General features: G+C 48.3%; 1 protein-coding gene and 1 long non-coding RNA gene across 3 annotated transcripts in view; one reads left to right on the top strand and one right to left on the bottom strand.

Annotated features, from left to right (window-relative positions):
• Nucleotides 1-15671, bottom strand: part of SHB (SH2 domain containing adaptor protein B) — a 139080-nt gene that overhangs the window by 85686 nt on the left and 37723 nt on the right. For both annotated transcript variants that reach the window (XM_038552876.1, XM_038552877.1), the window contains exon 2: nt 2940-3060. In XM_038552876.1, coding sequence (XP_038408804.1) covers nt 2940-3060 — 121 coding nt within the window. The remainder of the gene's footprint in view (nt 1-2939; nt 3061-15671) is intronic.
• LOC111098097 lies at nt 9032-15342 on the top strand. Its single transcript, XR_005367022.1, has 3 exons — nt 9032-9841; nt 12415-12533; nt 15212-15342. It is a non-coding gene; the product is annotated as an uncharacterized LOC111098097 (long non-coding RNA).

A 15671-nucleotide genomic window follows, 5' to 3' on the forward strand; every position in this document is an offset into this window, starting at 1 on the left:
GTGCCTGCCCTGTTCCTAGAAGTTGTGTGCACACATAAATGTTACAGCATCAAATAAAGGTCACCCGCAAGATTGAACATAACTTGCTCTGTGCCACCCTGTGCTCCACTGCCCCCCTTCTCCCCGGGGGCCCTCATGTCAGCTTGGTGAGCTGCTTCCTGGAACATTTACACAGCACTGGCTCACCCCAGCCCCCTAGCCCTGCCATCAGTCACAGAGGTGACGTTCCACACAAAGAATTTTGAGTCAAAGGGAGCTATAGTGAGGTCGTGACAGCCAGAAAACGTCCTGTTTAACCACCTATTTCCTTAGAAACAGAAAATGTGAGTAAATTTGGGCATAGCCTCTAAGCTAGGAAAAAAGTCCAGAGCAGCAAACATAAGGATGCCTCTTTGGAGACAGAATGTATGAGATCTTAACAGATCTCTAATTAAACCAATCTGCCCTGCCTTGGACCTGCCTGCTGTGGGTGTGTCTCATCAAAAAGCCAAAGTCCCACAGGACAGTTCTATCCAGCCGAGTGGCTAATCAGCTACTCAACACTGAGGTCTGTAACCGCCCCCAGGAGGAACCGGCTCCATTCCAAAGACACCAGGCAGTATCCACAAAGTCTGAGCTCCCAGATGTCTCCTTCCACTTTAGTCCCATGTTCTGCAGTGACACAAGTCAATTCTACTTGTGTGACCCCAGAAAAGAGACTTATCCTGTTTCCCTCATATGTAAAATGAGACATCACCTCCTCTGCAGGGACATGGTGAGGCTTAAAGTATGTATGTCAAAGGGCCCGGTACAGAGCCTGGAACCTGGCAAGGGCTCCAGCCTCAGATGGTTCCTGCCATTTCCTTGTGTCCCGGATACCCCAGCGTCTAGCATAAACATACACTTCCTCTGTACTCCACCCCACAGACTGCCCTGCCAAGCACAGGCCACACTTGCCATTCTGCTACCAACTTGCTACGTATCTTTTGGCAAGTATCTCTCCCTCTGTGGACTCAGTTTCCCCATTTATCATGTGAGGCTGTTGGGTTTGAATGACCTTGAAGATCCTTTACTGCCTGGCGTCTAAATGTGCCTGAGTACCCCAAAGACACTCCTGTAACCACCACTCCTTTAACCCCAGGCCAATGCCTGTCAAATGCAAGACTGGCTGCAATGGGGCCCCGGGCTGGCACGCCCCTAGTGCTCCCCCAGAGCTTGATGTTTCACCAAGTCCAGTGGAGGTGATGGGATGTGGCAGTGGGGGCAGGCACCACCACAATCATGAGGTGAAGAACACTCCAACAGCAGACTTGCTTCCGAAAGTCACTAGAGGAGAGCAGGATCCCCTCCATCAGACCCCAGCCCCAGCCCTCTGCCTCATGCTGCCCACAGGGGCCTCTATGCCAGGAGAGATCAGGAGACAGCATGAGGCCCTGCAGAAGTCTGCCCCAACTGCTCCCTGCCTCAGCCCCTTACAAAGTGTCCAAACATACTGATGGCCAGACCGTCAGGATCTAGGAACAGGAGAACACAAGGCAGAGTTCTAGAGGCAGGATCTGATTTTGTACCTAAATCCGCAGCAACTATCCTATGTGGTCTCTGCAGCCCAATGAGCTAGCACTCAACACGGGTCCACCATACACTAAGTGCTCAGTCAATGTTGCTTTCTTTCTTCATTGTTCTAATGCAAGAGGAATCAAGAAAATGTGCTCAAAGACATAACACCAAGCAAACAATAAGAGGGCCATAGAAAGTAGCATCTGTACCCCAAATCCCAAGACACACAAGGCACCAATTCACTAGGCCTCAAAATTCAGAGTGGCTCCCAACCTGCTCCTTGGACACCGTCTTGTACTCTAGACCCATGTGGTAGTGCCCTTTTTCATGTTCCTGCCTTGTATGGGGTCAGAGGGGGCCAACTCACACGACTGTTCTTCTGTCTCCTGGCTCAGGAGGACCCACATAGGTGGTTTCCCCTCACTGCCCTGCTCATGCCCAGGGTCTGTCCAAGATGACAGATAACCTAATAAACATCCTCTCCTTAAAGATGCTCCAAGAATTATCCTGATGACAATAGACCCTCAGGATACCACACACATGGCTACTTTTCTTCTGGGTCCCATACAACTGTTTGGACAAGTTTTGTTGTCAGGGACCAACAGGAAAATAGCCTCAGGCAGAAAGTCTCTGTATTTTCTATAAACTTGCCAGAGACCAGGGGGCTTTATTCTGCTTCCAGCCACATGCCAAAGATTCCCTGGTATGGGGCAACAGATAATTTTGTCCCCAATAATCTAACCCACCTCCCTCTAGTAGGTACTGAAAGCAAGGTGACAGAGTATGCTTCTTTTATTGCCCTGGCTGCTAGGAAGCTCCAGGTAAGTTTTCTATCTCAAATGCTGTATTTTACTTTTTTCTTTTCTTTTCTTTTCTTTTCTTTTCTTTTCTTTTCTTTTCTTTTCTTTTCTTTTTTTTCTTTTCATTTCATTTCATTTCTTTTTTCTTTTCTTTTCTCTCTCTCTCTTTCTTTCTTTTTAAGATTTTACTTATTTGTCTCACGAGAGACAGAGGCACAGGCACAGGCAGAGGGAGAAGCAGGCTCCATGCAGGGTCTCCAGGGTCACACCCTGGGCTGAAGGCGGCGCTAAACCGCTGAGCCACCCAGGCTGCCCTGTATTTTTCTTCAGTAGAAATTCCCCATGTATTTCAGGGGGTTAACTTGATTAATGGTACTTGGTACCCTGTATGTGGCCTCTCACTGCGCCCTGCCAGGTACTTCCTAATGTAAAGGAAACGTGAGCTGGTGAAGTGCAGTGAAGATTCAACACAGCACTGCCCTCCAACCACCACACATTGAAAGCGCAAACCTTCTTCTGTCGTGGATGGCTGGGGACCACCCAGGGGGTGTCCCCTCTGCCTCCCTGCTGAGTGGCAAGTCCTATGCCAGCAGCTCTGCTTACCTGTCATGATCCTCTGGGCCTCGTAGGGCTCCATGTAGCCAGCACTCTCTCCCTTTCCTGCTTTGCTCTTGAGATCATTCTTTGCATCAAAGGGATCAGAATAGTCATCAGCAATGGTCACCTGTAAGGAGCAAGATGGCAGGAGTGTGAGTCCACCTCTGGCTTTCTGTTTCACTTATTCACAGCCAGACTTTGCTCTAACAAACATAAATGGTACCCACATCATACCGGCAAGGAGGTGGGGAGTTGGAGACAGGAAACTGAGCTGGTGCCTGTCCTCTGGGAGTTCCAATTCTTGTAGGTAACAAAAAGACCCACACTGGCAGTGCTCCTTGCCTCTGAGCCTGTGCATGCAGCCTGGCTGCTCCAGACACAGCCCCGTGGGAATAGAAGGGTATCTGGGTAGAGTAGCACAAAGCCAAGAACCAGGAGGATGCCCTTGGGGAATGTGAGTTGCTCAATGGAATGGAATGGAAATGGAGGAAAATTGGAAATGAGATAGCAGAGAGCTTAGAGATGCTGACAGGCTCCTGGTGCTGGCTGAGGCCTAGAAGTGCTTGTCTAGAGATAATTACGTTCAGCGTTCCATCTGCCCTGAATCTGGAACATGAGCATGCCTTGGGTAATCAGACAACAATTTGGTGAGATCAACGCACTGCAAACATGACCATGGCCCCAGGCAGAACCCAACGAAAACACAAAAGCAGCTCAGGGAAGGATGGGCTAAGATCCAGAGAGAAAAAGGGCTTGACCAAGACTGTCAGCCAGAGCCCCTGCCTCCTAGGGGCACTCTCCTGGCCTCCTCATTTGTCCCTTTATTTAAGAAGACAGCAAATTTCTACCACAAACCAACAGGGTCACCTCAGGGTAGGCTGTCGGGGCAGGAAGGGGAGTCCTAGGAGTGGGCCAGAATCTGAGATTTGAACATTTCAGAGACCAAGTTCCCTGGAGGAGGGTAAACATTCTTGGACTAAGAGTAAACATGGAAGTTTTTTCCTCCCATTTCTTACTTCTTAAGCTTCGTGAGGGGCACACTACCTAGTGGGGAAAGAACAGGAACCTATCAAACCCGTTCCCTGTCACAGCACCTTAGCTCTACCGCAAATTCACTGTGACCTCTGTTGAGTTCTTTGCCCCTTTGGTCACATCTGGCAAAGGACAAGTCCTCAGCCTCCTGGCCAGGGCCACCCAGCTACCCCTCTGGGGAGGGGATAGGTTAGCATTTCTCTCAACCCTTAGGGTTACATGAATTGTTATTTAAATTGTGGGTTTAATTAGAAACCACAGGAGCCGTCTCTCTCTCCCAACTCCTGGAATGTAAGGCATTTAAGGGGCCTTTAAACCCAGGGGAAGAGAAAATCCCCCTTTGTCTTCCTGGTAAATGGCAGCTTATGGCAGTGGCCCTGGCAGGGTGAGCGAGTGACCTTCAGCTGCCAGGAATGTGATGCCCGCAGAGGGACTGCAGCAGCAGCCCTGTCACTGGAGTGTGGCTGGGGGTGGGGGTAGGGGGGCTGATGGGAGGCATGGCACACAGCAGCCAATGCTCCCTGAACAAGAGCAAGCTTATCAGTGAATGATCCAGGGCTGGAGTGCCTGCCATCTGAGCATGTGTGACCCTCCGCTGCCACTGTCCTACCACTGCTTCATCATGGCTGTGGGTCAGGCTGAGAGTCCCAGCGGGGACACTTCCAGATGCTGACATCGTGATCACGGCCTTTTTGAGACTCACTGAGCTCAAATGACACCAGGCAGGGGAAAAATGGGGGTGGGGGAGCACTGGGTCTGGCAATGTCTTTCATTTGATATTTCTACTCTACCATTTGCAGAATACATTAGGGAGAAAATTATACACGTGAACCACTGTCAAACAGAACAGCTCAGAGGCTGATCTGATCTAGGTTTTGTGTCTCAGAGTTCAAGGGACTAGAAGTCCAAATGGAGAAAATGACAAGCCCACTGGAGATGCCATCTATTCTCATTTCTCATCCTGGCCTTCCTTACTGTCTCTTTCCAACATGAACATCCTCCATCTGCACTAGGAAGGGAGCAAATATTTCCCCAAGAAAAGCAAATTATTTGGGGGGGGAGGATTAGCTGAGGAAGAGGACAGAGGAGGGAGTAGGCTGCAGTATCCATAATCTAGAAATCAACATTCCAGCTCCTCTCGGAAGTGCTCTGTAATTTGCAAAGAGGGAAGGCTTGCAGGATATAAACCAAATCTTTGTTCGCCCTGGGACAGGAGCTCTGGGAGGCCTTCGGTTCAGCAGACACTATCTGTATTTTCTAATTAAAACGAGGTCTGAGCTCAGGTTGTCAAGGGGGCCCCCAGCTGCCTGCCTTGCTTACTTCCGTTTCAATAAGAATTTACAAATCCTAAAACCAGGAAAAGCCCCTGGTCCCTGCTGACATATGGTTCCAGTTATACCTGCTGACAGTTGAAAATCCTTCCATTAAAAAAAAAAGTTTACAATTCTGTTAGTTTAAGAAGCAAATCGGAAGGTTCCTAAAATGTATATTTAATCAATTTGCTTTTCAACTTCAAAGTGAGGTTGGTAAAGGGGAGGGAATTTGAGGTTTGAGCAACCTGAAACTTGGCAAACACTCATTGAGCTGTTTGACCTTTCGCAAAATCATGTCCTGGTTTTTAGAGTAAAAGTTTAACCAGGTGCTAGAGACTTGAGCAGGCAGTTAACCAGAGCGCTGACTGACTTGCCACAGGCCCCATCCACAAGCAATGTGACTGCTGTCCAAGCTGCCCAGGACTCACTGCAAGTCAGGGGGGCTGGCAGGGGGCTGGAATGAAGGCTGCTGATTTTCTGAGTTAAAAGAAAGGGAATGAGTTTCCCCAGATAAGGGCTTAGATTCCTGCTGGGGCTCACTCTGCTTTGCTTTAAAATGCCCTAAAATCTAATTGAACAATTCAACCAAAAGGAAGCCAGTCAGGACTTCTCTGAGGGTCAGGCCACGTGGGCATGGGCGCAAGAGAAGCTTTCCTTGATTTCGAACTTGGATTGGCAAAGACCCATAGGCATCAGACCCTTTCATGTGGCCTGCTCATGGTCCCACAGGACAGGCACAGGGCTGAGATGGGTCCCAGGCCACTGATCTCACCACCTCCACTATGGAACTGGGCAGCAGTAAAAGCAGGCTGTTAAAGCCCATCAAACTAGTGGGTCATGTTTGCTTTTTTGGCTTCCTGGGATAGGTGTGCTGGTCCATTTCTGAAAAAGGAAGAGTTATGGCTAAACCCTAGGCAAGGCTTTTCTTGCTTTCAAACAAAACTGGACACCTTGGGTCAGCCTGGTCAGCTTATAAAGCCGTGAAACTGGGGGTCCTTGAGATACCTGCTCCAAACTCTTGTTTTGTAATGGCCCATGGCAGCCCAGAGGGTTCTAGAATGCCACCATGTTTGCTGCCTTTCTGACAAGGCTCTGTGAGCTAGCTGCAGACTGGGGAGTTGGCTCCACATGCCTCCTTTCTGGTTTGCACATACTGCTCTATGAAACTGGTCCCTCCCAGTAATATGGGGCCTGGGTGTTTTTATCTCGGGAATTTAGCTTTGTGATAGGAAGTCGTCTTCCTGTTCACGCCCAAAGGGAAGCACTTGAGGAAGATGGGTGTTGCCACTTGACCACACATGGCCATACACTTTTGTGAGACAGCTGCACGTGTGGGGAGAACCAGGTCCTCACCACATGCTCTCAATAGAAAGGTAAATTGGCAGAGTCACTCTAAAGGACAGCTTTTGGCAAAACCCATGAAAATCAAAAAATGCACATAACTTGACCCAGCAATTTCACTGCTCAGTATTTATTCCCAAATGTGCACAAGGTGACAGGCAAGAATGCTCACTGGAGCACATAATAATAAGAAACTGTAAGCACCTGCTATATCCATCAATAGGGGAATTGCTAAATAAACCATGCTAGCTCTACACTATGAAATATGCAGCAGATTAAAAAAAAAAAAAGCAGTTGCTCTATAGGCACTCACATAGATCTCCATGACACAGCTTTAAATGGAAAGAAAGCAGGCTGTGTAATGATAAACACAACATGATACATATTTATGAAAAATAAAACAGAAACCTTTATTTAATGCAAAGAAAAGGTCTAGGGACACATAAACTTTATTTTTAAAAAAATTTTTTAAAGGTTTTCTTTCTTAAAGTCATCTTTACATTCAACATGGGGCTTGAGCTCAAAACCCCAAGGGATCAAGAGTTGCATGCTCTACCAATTCAGTGAGCCAGGCAGACGTCCCTAGGAAGATATAAACTTTAAGCAGATATCTCCTCTGGAATGAGGAGGGAAGGACTGAGACCGGGTGGTTAGAGGAAATCAAAGGAGACTTGTATGTAATGTTAACACATTTTTCAAATAAGGAAAATTTATTAATGTATTACATGCAAAACATAACTTCTAAAAAAGTTAAGCCTCTTCATTGGCTATTTTTGGTGCAGTAGATAAACTGTTTCCCAAACTTGCCTGAAGATAGGAATGGCCTGGAATGCTTGTTAAAAAAACAGATTCTGAGCCCCAATAATCTGTATTATTTAATAAGTAACCCAGATCATTCTTACCAGGAAAGTTTGAGAAGCTTTAAGTGAGAGCCAGCACCCTCCCCCACCAATCTACAGCTAAACCTCCAGATACCACTCTGGAATTTCACTTTCCCCAGGTATTTCTCTGCTGTGTTCACTAAACTGAAGCAAGAAGTTGATGTTAAATGCAGCTTTTGCTTGCTTTCTTCCCTGGGGATTAAGTGGAGTGAGAGATGACCCAACATGCCTTGGTCCATCTCCAGAATCTAAGACGTGGAGGTAATGGCATTCCCTGTGCAATTCTGAGGGCTGGCCCCACATTAAGCAACACAGCCTGGGCAGGGGGGAGAGGGTTACCAGGAAAAACCCTGCCCTGCCCTACCCTGCCCCACCTCAGGAGGGGAGCCCAGGCCTGATGATAGTCTTGGCCATGAGGATGTGTGAGGCTCTCTGTTCTGAGGCACAGACCCCTTTGGGCCAGGTCTCCCTGGCTCTCAGCAAACTCTCCAGAAAGATCACACAGGCCCAGGAAGGGCTGATAGGATGGTGGAGAGCAGTCACTGCTGAAATGCAAGGAGCATCCCTTATAAAATCACTCCAACCTTGCTAAAAAGAAAAAAAAGATGACAAGAGCAGAGGAATAGTCGCCAGTTTCCAGGAATGGGTGACCTGCACTGTTCCCACTACCCACGGGTATATCCTCTGGGCCACAGGGTCACTTCCAAGTGCTCTGCTGCTTGTGGGAACTGGCAGCATCGAGCTGCCCCAACCACCTGTTGGATGAGGCAAGGTAAGTCTCCCCCATGATGTGCTGTTTTCCTCTCCCAGGGAAGTGAGGGGCAGCACCCTATGAGGTCCTAGGTCCTTTGCAGGCCCATGACTTCTGCTCTACCCCAAAGCAAACTGCATACGAACACACCTGGGAATGCTCTACATGGTTCCAGATAGACCATTTCCTCATCAATTTGCCATTAAGACCTTATATTATTTTTCTTAACAGTTTGGGGCACCCAGATCTCTTCAGAAATCTGACGAAGTTGTGGCTCTCTCCACCACGTTTATGTATGCCTGCAAAGTGAGGGCACATTTCAGAAAGGTCAGGAACACTATGTTAAGACCAAGCCCCCCAAGAACAGCTAAGACAAGATGTGCTCTCTATGCCTTATAGGGGCTGTGGGTGCTGACTCTATCATGATTCAATACACATCATTTGCCCCACTGAAAATACACTGTGGTGTGTGACTGGCCTGCCATTTGTGTGGGGAGTGTGGGGGCACGGGAAAGAGCTGCCTGAAGTGATCTGCTAGGGCTTACAGTCACACAGCACTCAAGGCAACCTGGCCCTTTCTCTCACTCTGGAGGCCGAGAGGGCTCCTTGAAGGTGATCAGACAGCATGCAGGGCATGAGGTGGCAGCAGCCAGAAGGCCCCGTTCCTCTGTCCCCCATTAGGGGACTAGATTGGAGTCCTGGTCCTCCTTTGAGATCCACCATGACACAGGCCCTGGGGGCATATTGTCCCCATGATGGAGGCTCTGTTGCCATGCCAACAGAGAGATAACTAAAGAAACAGGGTTCTGGGGGTTTGGAGAGTACTTTAAAAGACCAGTAGGCTGTCCAGTGGATGTAGATGTTCTGTAGAGACCCAGAAACTATATAGAAGCAAGCTCAGTGAGAAAAGACATCTAAACTCAGGTAACTCTGGGCAACCTGCTTTATGTCTCAGTTTCAGCAATTTACCCAATTAACCTGTGCAATGGAACAGACTGTCTGCCATCTCAGTTTCACATGAATGCTGTGAGGAGCAAATGCTCAGATGATTTGCAAATGTGTTAACAGTTTATAAAGAAAAGGCTACGGTGGCACCTGCTGGGTGCCCAGAATGGAGCTAAGGACTGAGGAGAGGCTCTGCCCACAAGACGCGGAAATTTAGTAAAGAAGACAAAACAAAAGACCCGAGAAGAATCCCTCGAAGTCCCAGTGGTGACAGAGGAAACTGGCTGCATTTAAATCATGTCAATAGTTGTCACTGCGCTCAACCACAAAAAGAAAAATGCTTGTGAGCAAACCTTTACTCCCCTTTTACGCTTTGGGAAAAGTGTACCTTCTGGTCAGGTGCACCTAAGAAGAAGAGAACTTCTTGGGATCCTCAGGGCTACCCTACCTGTGTGCTGGGAGACAACAGTGTGCTCCAGGGCTCCGAGTAGTCCAGAGAACCAGGCTGTAACACACACGTGCTTGTGGGAGTGCCCTAAGTGGAAATACGAGCAAGCACCACCTGCTTGCCTCTCCCTGTTCCTGGTTTTGACCATCATAGACCAATTCTCCTTACAAGCATACCAATAAATCATTTCTGACGTGGTAAGGAAATTAATCTGGGGAAGATTTAATTAGCTACATTCATGTATTCAGCACAACTCCTGGAAATCAGATGGTGGGGTTGAGGAGGAGGGCGCTTTTCCACACTGACCTAGGACTGATTTCCTCTCCTTCTTCTGAGGTCTGATTCAGCCATGCAAAGTTACCTCAAAGTTCTAAACTCTGTCTTTCATGCATGGAGGTCAAGTGCTTCCTGTGGTGGGGAGTTCATGACTTCATAATTCAGCTATTTGGGATAGTCTTCCCCTGGCAGGTACCATTCATTTCTTTGCTAAGACCTTGGGTGCTCTATTGTGTATGCTTCTTTAAAGATCAGCCAGTTACCTGACACCCCCCCCCCCCCCCCCCGTCTATGTCAGGAGGCAAGGGGTGTTTCAAGTGGTCTCCACTGGTCTTTCCAGTCCTGCCCCTCCCACGGCCACAGCCGCTTGCCTAGACACCTACAGGCTTCAACTTGTTAGGAAAAACGCATTTCAAATTACAGCCTCTGTCAGCTCCTCTTAGGCCCTGCTTGCTCAGCCCCTCTCCTTCCCTCCCTCACACAGTCTCTCTCTCTCTCTCTCTCTCTCTCTCTCTCTCACACACACACACACACACACACACACACACACACCTTACCCTCTCTCCATTTAACTCTGTGGAGAAGGCTCTGGGTCCTGGGTGGGAGGCTGCTGGAGTGGAACCCAGCCCAGCCCTGTTTACTTCAGAAGCTTGCTGTTAAGTGGTAGGGACTAGCTTCTAAACATCTCTCAAGCAGTAGGTTTTATTTTGAACTCAAAAATAGCTCAGTCCTAGAATTTCTTAATTGATCTCAGCTAAGCTAGAGCCAGAATTCAGTGCATCCCTCCTGAGGACAGAAGCACATGGGTCTACAGTCATGATGTCAGAGCAAAAGAGCCCTGGGAGATAATGTAGTCCAGTAGGTTTCAAACTTTTATGTGTGTAATTGTGTAAAGGAAATCTCACATGGAGTCCCAACATGTGTCACACTGCCTACAGTCTGAAAAGCATGAATTCACTGGAGAGAAAGAGGCCCTGGGTGGGCGGGTGGCAAAGGTCAATGCCAGAAACAGGTAATTCAATGTTTTCTAACACCCAGGTCCACGCTGTTTCTCAAGTACCTATATGGCTATCTAATTTTTCTCTTAAAATCATTCCTAACATGGGGCACCTGGCTGGCTCAGCCAGAAGAACATAGGACTCTTGATCTTGGAGTCCTGCCCCATGTTAGGTATAGAAATTATTTAAAAAAATAAATCAGGGCAGCCTGGGTGGCTCAGTGGTTTAGAGCCTGCCCTCAGCCCAGTGTGTGCTCCCAGGGCACCGGGATCGAGTCCCACATCAGGCTTCCTGCATGGAGCCTGCTTCTCCCTCTGCCTGTGTCTCTGCCTCTCTCTGTCTCTCATGAATAAATATATAAAATCTTTAAAAAATAAGAAATAAATCAGGAATGCCTGGGTGGCTCAGTGGTTGAGCATCTGCTTTCAGCTAGGGCCGTGATCCTGGAGTCCTGGGATTGATCGGGCTCCCTGCATGAAGCCTGCTTCTCCTCTCTCTTCCTAGGTCTCTATCTCTCTCTGTCTCTTGTGAATAAATTAATAAAATCTTTTTAAAAATAAATTAATTTAAAAAATCATTCCTAAGATTGTAAATTTGCACAATCGCTCCCCTTGCCCTCAGGAAAAGCCCCTTACTGTGTCTTAATGAGGACCGCCACCCATATCATTCACTCCCAGGGTTTTGGCTCAGCACTCCTCAGCCCTCCAACAAACCCATCAACTTCCATTCAGCTTCCCAGACAGTCCTTTCTTGAAAACTTCTTGCTCAAGTGGGCTAAGTGTTCCTCCCGTGGGTTTGGGGTCACTGCATAGAAAATGCTCTCAGACCAGCCCTGAATCAAGAAGGGTAAGATCAGGGAGGCTGGCTGGCTCAGCTGGTTAAGCATGTGACTTTGGCTTGTACTCTAAGATTTTAAAATAAAATCTTAAATTAAAAAAAAAAAAAAAAAGAAGAAGGGTAAGATCAAGATCAGGCTTTTCTTCTTTGTAGGACACTCAGGGCTGGAAGGGTAGGAGAATTATCACTTGGAGCAGAGACACAGGATGGCCCCAAAAGGCCTTTAAACCACTCTGTGCCTCAGCTGTCTTGTCAAAATGAACCAATACTAAGTGATGTACTTAGAAAGGGCCCAGCACACAGCAAGCACTCAAGACATGTCAGGTGTGACCATCATCACCTCAACCCATCATCTGGCCTGATGGATTCCTTCGTCTTACAGGGGGAAGCAACTGAGGCCTAGAGTGGGGATGGGGCTTGTGGAGGTTGTCTGGATATCCAGAAAGATAATGAGTCATTGGGGTGACAAAACCGAACTCCCAGCAAATCCCAATCACAGGAGAACCTGTCATTTGGTTATATATATATATATTATATATAATATATATATATATTATAATACACACACACACACACACACACACACACATATACAGCCTGCCTGCTTCCAAAATGGGTTTTGAACAACTGAACTCAAGTCATTTTTCTTCTCCTGGCAGGCCCGGCCCTTCTGCCGCTCCCTTCCCAAGAAAGGATTGGGAATGCCCGTGAGGCTTTCTCACGGTAATAGAAGACTCTGTACAATAAGAACAACTTCTCCAGTGTTCTCACAGGAAAAGTATGTAAAACAAAACAGCGGAGCCTAGAAGCCAAAGGCCTTGTTGAGGGCTATGGTACCTTTAAAAGCCAGGCCTCTCCATGCAGGCCATGGAGATGAGCAAGAGTGCCTGGGTGATGGGGTCTCTCCAACCCATGTGATTTCTGTGCCCAGAGATGACCTTAAGGGGAGAAGGGGCTCCAACCAGATACAGCCCATGTGATTGGTGACAGTAGCCCAGGATCCAAACCAAGTGAAGGAGCACTGTTCTTTGAATGAGTCCCACTAGGATGATGCATTCACGTTTCTAACAGCAAAGCAGGTTGGAGCATCTTTGAAACATAAGCAGCACTAAACAGCTGCCCTCCCCCAAGAGTTACTGCCTTTTTATTGAGGACACGCAGCATCGGCCATAATTACCACCACCGCATTTGAGGGTTCCCAATTATATTCCGCTTAATGGTGGGTACTCAATAAACGGTGATTCACTTTTTTTAAATGGTGCCATCTTCTCAAGTCCTCAAGCAACCAAGCTTCAATTAACTCTTTCTCACGTGCAGACCTCTAGGCTAAGAAACTGTCCCTGAACTCCAAAGCACTTCTCATATGTACTCAGCACTTTCCAATGTACAAGGGGAATTACCGGGGACAGAGCTTTGTAACAACACACCTGTCTGTAACAGTGTCAGTGGCTTATTCAGCCATGTGCATCCCATCCTCACAACATGCCAGGTAATGGGCTCTGAGCTGGGATGCGGCAAGGAGCAAAGGCAGGCCTGTTCCCCTGCCTCACAGAGCTTCCAGTCTTCTGAGGGAGTGGAATGTTAATCAGTTCCCTTCCCTGGAAAGGGCAGGAGCAACTCAGCCAGCATGTGGCAGGCAGAGGAATAATAAGTGCACGGGTGAGGTCCCTTCGCACCCTGTCCTGAATTGCAGCTATGTGGACACCTGTCTGCTTCACCAAACCTAGAGGCAGGTTCTGGAGCTGGTTCCCTCTATACTATAGTCAGCTCCAGCATGCAGTGGGGCTCTACAAGGTGTGCTGGGTAGGAGCCAGGGTAGGCAGGGATGTTAGGAGTGGTACTGGTTTCAGAGGTCAGAGCTTCAGGGCTTCCTGGCTTCTCACCAGCTGTAGGGCTCTGGGCATGTTTCCCACCTTTTCTGAGACGGAGTTCACCCATCTTCACTGGGAGAACATCTTCCTCCTGAGGTAGGAGGAAACTGAGTCAATGGACCAAAGGATAACACAATGGCTGGCACACTGTTGGCAAGGGTTAGAGGCACTGGAAAATATGGAAAGGATGCTATTCTCATCTTTGAGATGCCACCAACCACATATACTTTAGTTTGAGTTCCCCCAGACACAGGCATGGAAGCCAGGATTCAGGTGTAAGCCCTTTATTTGGGGCTTAAAACTTATGAGTGGTGTGGAAACGAGCCAGGGAAGGGAAGGCAGTAGAAAAGTTGGGTAATCAAACCAGGTACCAAGGAGAGCAACCTTCATCCAACAGGGAAACTGGGAAATCATGCACAACGCACCCATGAGAAATTACTTTACCAAGGGCAAAGGAGCTGTGGGGGGGGGGGGGCAGACAGCAGCTAACTCCTGGAATCACCACTGAAGTTTGGTTGTGGGTCCCTGCCCTTGGCCTCTCTCATGTGTTCATTCAGGAAGGGTGGCTATTGCCATCCCAGGTACTTACTGCATGAAGCCCTGGGGCAGATCTGGGTTCAAGCCAGCTGTAGAAGGTCAGACTGGTGGGGCAGGAGGGACTCTATGGGGCCTGACAGCATCAGCTGCCTAGGGCTGGGAAGGGCCTCAGAGAGAGGGAGAGAGAGAGAGAGAGAGGTGAACTCACAAGTCCCACCTGGCAAGTTTACCTAAGTGAAGTAATAGGAGAGCCAGTCAGATCAACCTGGGCTCCTGTGCCCTGGACTTGCCCAGCTCACTGGTCTCCTCTGAAATTCAGTTTCCCATCTGTGAAATGGGAAGAAGGATCTCCCTGTCTCATCCCCTTCCTGGGATTTCCAGCAGATAATGGCTTTGCAAATGCAATGGGGACTGTACAGAATCTAGGAATCAGGCCATCCCCAGAAGCCACCTTCCCCAGTGCAGGGAGCCTCCCTAGATGAAGTACTATCGGTCATTTTCTCCCGGGCCAGAGGATCAAGCAGGAAGCTCCCTGAAGAAGCATCTGGACAAAACCAATTTTGAGGGACCAAATAGTGGCATGGCAGGTTCAGGGAGAGCCCAGAGCTATGGTCCCAATGAGCAGGCTGATGTACCATATGAGTATCTGAGAGGGCATTGCGGGGCAGACGGCACCACAGTGAGCCTGTGTGTGGACAGGCCACAGCTCAAGACTGGCTAGTGTTGCATCAAAGCATTACAGCATCCCCCTTCTCACCCCACAGCCGGGGATGTTGGCAACCCATGCCGGCTTACGACCCTTTGGACAGAGAAGCAAGTGGCCTCCGTGGACACCTTTCCTAACAATCTAAAAAAGGAATCTCCCAGGGATGCCTGGGTGGCTCAGTGGCTGAGCACCTCCCTTGGGCCCAGGGCGTGATCCTGGAGTTCCGGGTTCGAGTCCCACATTGGGCTCCCTGCATGGAGCCTCCTTCTCCCTCTGCCTCTATGTCTCTCATGAATAAATAAAATCTTTTTTTTTTTTTAAATGAATTTCCTCCTTTTTCAGACATCTCTGGCTCAAGGCACAACCAGAAGTGCAGAAGAGAGAAAACTCCGACCTAGTAATACCCATGAGTAATACTCATCCAGGTGAGTTACCTGAGGATATCCACTGTGCAGCAAGAAAAGAGGTTATGGAATCTTTATGGATTAAAAAAATGCTTTTTGGCATCTCAGCAATTGACAAAAATCAGGTTTCAAAAGAGTACCTTTTTTAAAAAAAGATTTTACTTACTTTATTTACTGAGAGTACACCTGGAGTGGGGGGAGGGGCAGAGGGAGAGAGAATCCCAAACTGACTCTGTGCTAAGTGCGGAGCTAAGAGCTCCCCATGGGAGCTCAATCTCATGACCCTGAGATAATGACCTGACTCAAAATCAAGAGTCAGAGCCACCCAGGTGCCCTTCAAAAGAGTACTTTTAGGAGGATTCCATTTTTTTAAAATGTAACACTAAAAAAGGGGGAGG

Source organism: Canis lupus, chromosome 11 (assembly GCF_011100685.1).
Source record: "Canis lupus familiaris isolate Mischka breed German Shepherd chromosome 11, alternate assembly UU_Cfam_GSD_1.0, whole genome shotgun sequence".
Lineage (NCBI taxonomy): Eukaryota > Metazoa > Chordata > Mammalia > Carnivora > Canidae > Canis > Canis lupus.